The sequence below is a fragment of the Triticum dicoccoides genome, chromosome 2A, assembly GCF_002162155.2.
Source record: "Triticum dicoccoides isolate Atlit2015 ecotype Zavitan chromosome 2A, WEW_v2.0, whole genome shotgun sequence".
Classification (NCBI taxonomy): domain Eukaryota; kingdom Viridiplantae; phylum Streptophyta; class Magnoliopsida; order Poales; family Poaceae; genus Triticum; species Triticum dicoccoides.
This window is the reverse complement of record NC_041382.1, coordinates 99679759-99683840: the sequence shown is the minus strand read 5'-3', so window position 1 is coordinate 99683840 and position 4082 is coordinate 99679759. Positions and strand designations below refer to the sequence as shown.

The following is a 4082-nucleotide window of genomic DNA, read 5'->3' as shown; positions in this document are numbered from 1 at the left end:
GCATTCACTCCTCGGACAATGATATAGTGCATCGGTCTACAGAAAATATGGCTACATGATCGAGATATGTAACTTCACACAAGATCAGCCTGCTTCTTTCCTTTTGTTTCTACCTCCTTTCACGCCATGTCCGGTTTCTTCTTCTTTTAGCTTGGGTTGTTGCTTTTTTGGGTTCTCATAATCCTTGTAAGATTTTTCCAAGTGTCTTTCGGTGGGACGAAGACATAAGCTAAACAATAAATGAAAACATATTGGCCAATCGAGCAAATTATCAACATGTAATAATTAGGTTATAAATGGTTATCCAGACAAAGATGAACCATGACACTCAACTTATTCCGGGACACACTTACAACTTCACAATGTTCATACCGAAAAATGAAAAATTCTGATCATGAGAAAAGGAAGGCCTAGCTAGCAGTATTTTCCAACACAAGATCATAGCGCTTAGGTTCTTTATTCATTGATAGCAGCCGCTGCAAAACTAAGTAACTATCAAGGCTAGTAGTGTTGTATACACACAGTTCTGTAAGTATACACATAGCTATGCCTACTGACAAAACATGTATATAGACACAGAGGCGGTGCAAAGTACGAGTTACGAACTTATGATCAAATAAACATCAGATATCAAACAAACAGATCATGACAGAAAAAATCCAATATAACAATTTCAACGACTAGAATAAAAATGCCTTCGCTCAAAGAGCACGACCGAGACTGAATGTCTCAACTTATTAACAACAATTCCTGCATCTTAACCATGCCAAGACTAAGTAAAATGAGACGACACGCATGACCATGAACTGCATGTGAGGATAGATCCTCTACTCGAAGAAGATGCTCCCCACGATCGGCGCTCACTTCAACCCGGATCTCATATTGTTGAAGAACTGCATCAGATCATCCATGGGGAAGCCGACGCTAGAGCTAGTACCGGCGCCGTCGTGGCCACCAGTACCGTTAGCATTGTAGAGCAATGCGCTGGCCCCCTCGGACCTCTGCATGTCAAGCCAACCCTCTTGCTGATGCGGCGGCGCCTGATACATCGGTGGAGGCCCTATGTCAATGCTGCCAGTGACGTATGGCGTCTGCGCCTGATACATCGGCGGAGGCCCCATGTCAACGCTACTAGGGACATATGACGCCTGGGGCTGGAAGGTCGGTGGCTGCCAGCCGTGCTGCTGCAGCGGCACATGATACATCTGCGGAGGCCCCATGTCGACATTGCCGATGACGTATGGCGCCTGGGGCCGAAAGACCTGTGGCTGCCAGCCTTGTTGCTGTTGAGGCGGAACCTGATATGTTGGCAGATACCCCATGTCGACGTTGCTCGTGACCCGTGGTGCCTGGGCCTGGAAGACCTCTGGCTGCCAGCCCTCCTGCTGTGGCGGCACCTGGTCCATCGACGGAGGCCCCATGTCGACACCGCCGGTGACGTATTGCGCTTGGAGCTGGAAGATCGGCGGCTGCCCGCTGGTATTTGCTATGCGCTCTGCGAGGCTCTTGCGGATCTCCTGCAACTTACATCCAACCCTGGTGACCTCCTCAGCATTCAGGTTGCCACCGAGCATGGCCTTGTGCAGAAGGATCCTGGTATCGCGGTCCTCACGCTCGCGCCGGAGCTTGTCGGCCTCATGCTGGAGCTTGGCGACTTGCTTGGTGAGGAACTCCTCCTGGGTCACCACCTTCTTGAACCGCGACATGTCCGGCATGTTCTTGTACCTATTCAGGATAGCCACCGCCTCCATGTGGGATGGGTAAACGTCCGGCGACGCGGCACCCTCATCATACACCAGCATGCAGATCTTGGTGTTGCACAGGATGCCCAACTCGCCCGCCTTCTTCATCAGGCTGTTGCGGCGCGTCACATAAGTATGGCGCTGTGTTGAGTTGCCAATGTAGCGGAGGGGCACCTTCTTGCGGGCCATTGCCGGACGATGGGTAAAACTAACAGAAGGTCGAAAGGGAGGACGATGGGTAATACCAGCGGAAGGTCGAAAGGGGGGACGATGGGTAATACCAGTAGAAGGTCGAAAGGGAAGGGAAGTCACTGGTTTTGGTGAGTTGAAAGCAAGGGAGGAGGCGTGGATTTATAGGGGAGGATCGGCGAGGATGAGGGCAGCCTTCCGGCCCACCGCCCACATGCATTGTGCTCATCTCTAACTTTAGCGTCCATTTACAGCTTTTACTCTACGCTCATATGATAATTGTACTCATTTAATGGGTCATAACACCACAGATTTTCTTTATAATTAACCCAAAATTGCTAAGAATCGATCCAGATAAAAACAGTGAAAAAACATTTCTGTAATGGTACGTATGGTCATATACTGAATAAGCTATGGAAAATTCCTCTCAAAGACCCATGCATGCATATCTATTAACAAGATATGTTCTTTAGCTAGCTACATATTGCAAAATTAATTTTGCATTTAATTTTCTCTAAAGTTGGTGTAGTGGTTTAGGGTTGGTTGGGCCGGTATTCAAACATGTACATCGTCTCATCACCACGTTAAGAAAATATCAATAAATAGAAAGCATCCTTCATTGGTAAGCAAAAGTTACAAATCTACAAAGATATATAAACAATTAAACCCGAATTTATAATGCACATTGTGCGAGTAACTTTCTGCCGTATTTTCCGACATATGAATTGAATGTTATTCCAAATATACAGGTTGGACTACCCACAACAGGAAAATCACGCATTGGTGTGTATCTATGTGTAAGCCGAGTGTAAAAACTCATGTTCAAGAATTCGTCCAATTGACCAGTTAAGTTGCCGAGTAGCCCATAAATTGATAAATCATCTAATTAACTGATTAACTTATTGATTATTCTATTATCCCTACTCGTCAGCTAGCCGAGCAGTTACCAATTATAACGATATCCTCAACAAGACTAAACACATGAGTGCTCGGCTTACAATGGTGTAAGTCGAACAACAGAAGTACACACGGTTAAGAAAAAGAAGAGGACTCTGGATTGCGTATCAGTAAGCCGAGAGGTTGTAGAAAAAGATCTCGGCTTACGCAAAATGCTTAGCATAAGATTAAAAACCACTCGGGTTACAACGGGCTCTTGATGACATTTGTTGTCACGTGGTGTGCAGAGACGAAACATGATTGCGAATGTTTGTCAGCTACTGTTTCATTATCTAGGGGCGATAAAATCGTTCCCACGCATTGGGGGTGTAGCTCAGATGGTAGAGCGCTCGCTTAGCATGCGAGAGGTACGGGGATCGATACCCCGCGTCTCCAAATTTGATTTTCATTCTTTTTTGCATTTTCTTCCAATCCTCTTCCTCTCGCGTGGTTTTGAACGAGGTTTGGCTTCAACTCGCGACGTCCGTACGCAATCATGCACCTTTCCATGTCCATGTCCATGTGTTCAAACCAACCGTGTCTTTTGAGAGGACAGGCTCGGTTTCAAAATTAGAGCTCTCTGAACAAAGTCTCCATGATACCGGCTTTTAGTGCACTCCTCTACTCTACTCTACTCTTTCAAGAAAACTTTCTGCATATATACTCGTATTTCTTTACGGAGGGAGTACATACGATACGACTACTGAATCCTTGCAATTTTATACTGCCCCGACGCAGCATTTGACGCCTCTTGCGTGTCTTTTGAGGCAACCCCTTCCCTTTCCCCTTATTTTTCTTTACAACCTTTCTGTTCATACCACAATAGTAATTTACTGTTCGTTCTTCAAGGAGCCTTCTGAAAGATGAGGAGAAACACACGAGCACACCACTGCCTAACTGAATCATGCATGCATCCGTCAGTTGGTCATAGGCATAAGGGCCATTACTTGCATCAGATACACATCAGACCATTACTTGCATAATGACAAACACATCCATAATCAAGATCCTAACCACGAATCCCACAAAACAAAACAAAAAAATCTGTGTAACCATGGCTTTTTTTTTTTTGAGATTCGGCGACCTTTATTAAACAATAACCATATCAGTTACAAGGAAGGGGAGTAAGAAGTCAGGAGGTTTATCTCGCCACTCTTCAGAAAAAATTCCTCTGTAACTAGCCCGAGCAAGCTCATGCACTGCTGCATTACATTC

At 45.7% G+C, this 4082-nt stretch overlaps 1 protein-coding gene and 1 non-coding gene across 2 annotated transcripts; one reads left to right on the top strand and one right to left on the bottom strand.

Annotated features, from left to right (window-relative positions):
• Positions 1-860: 860 nt before the first annotated feature.
• Positions 861-1931, bottom strand: LOC119353613. Its single transcript, XM_037620234.1, has 3 exons — positions 1689-1931; positions 1140-1517; positions 861-1001 (listed from the first exon to the last, which is right to left on the bottom strand). Exons 1-3 carry the CDS (start codon positions 1929-1931, stop codon positions 861-863), a joined length of 762 nt encoding a protein of 253 aa, XP_037476131.1.
• A 1259-nt stretch (positions 1932-3190) lies between these two features.
• TRNAA-AGC lies at positions 3191-3263 on the top strand. The gene has a single exon. It is a non-coding gene; the product is annotated as a tRNA-Ala (tRNA).
• The last annotated feature ends 819 nt before the right edge of the window (positions 3264-4082 follow it).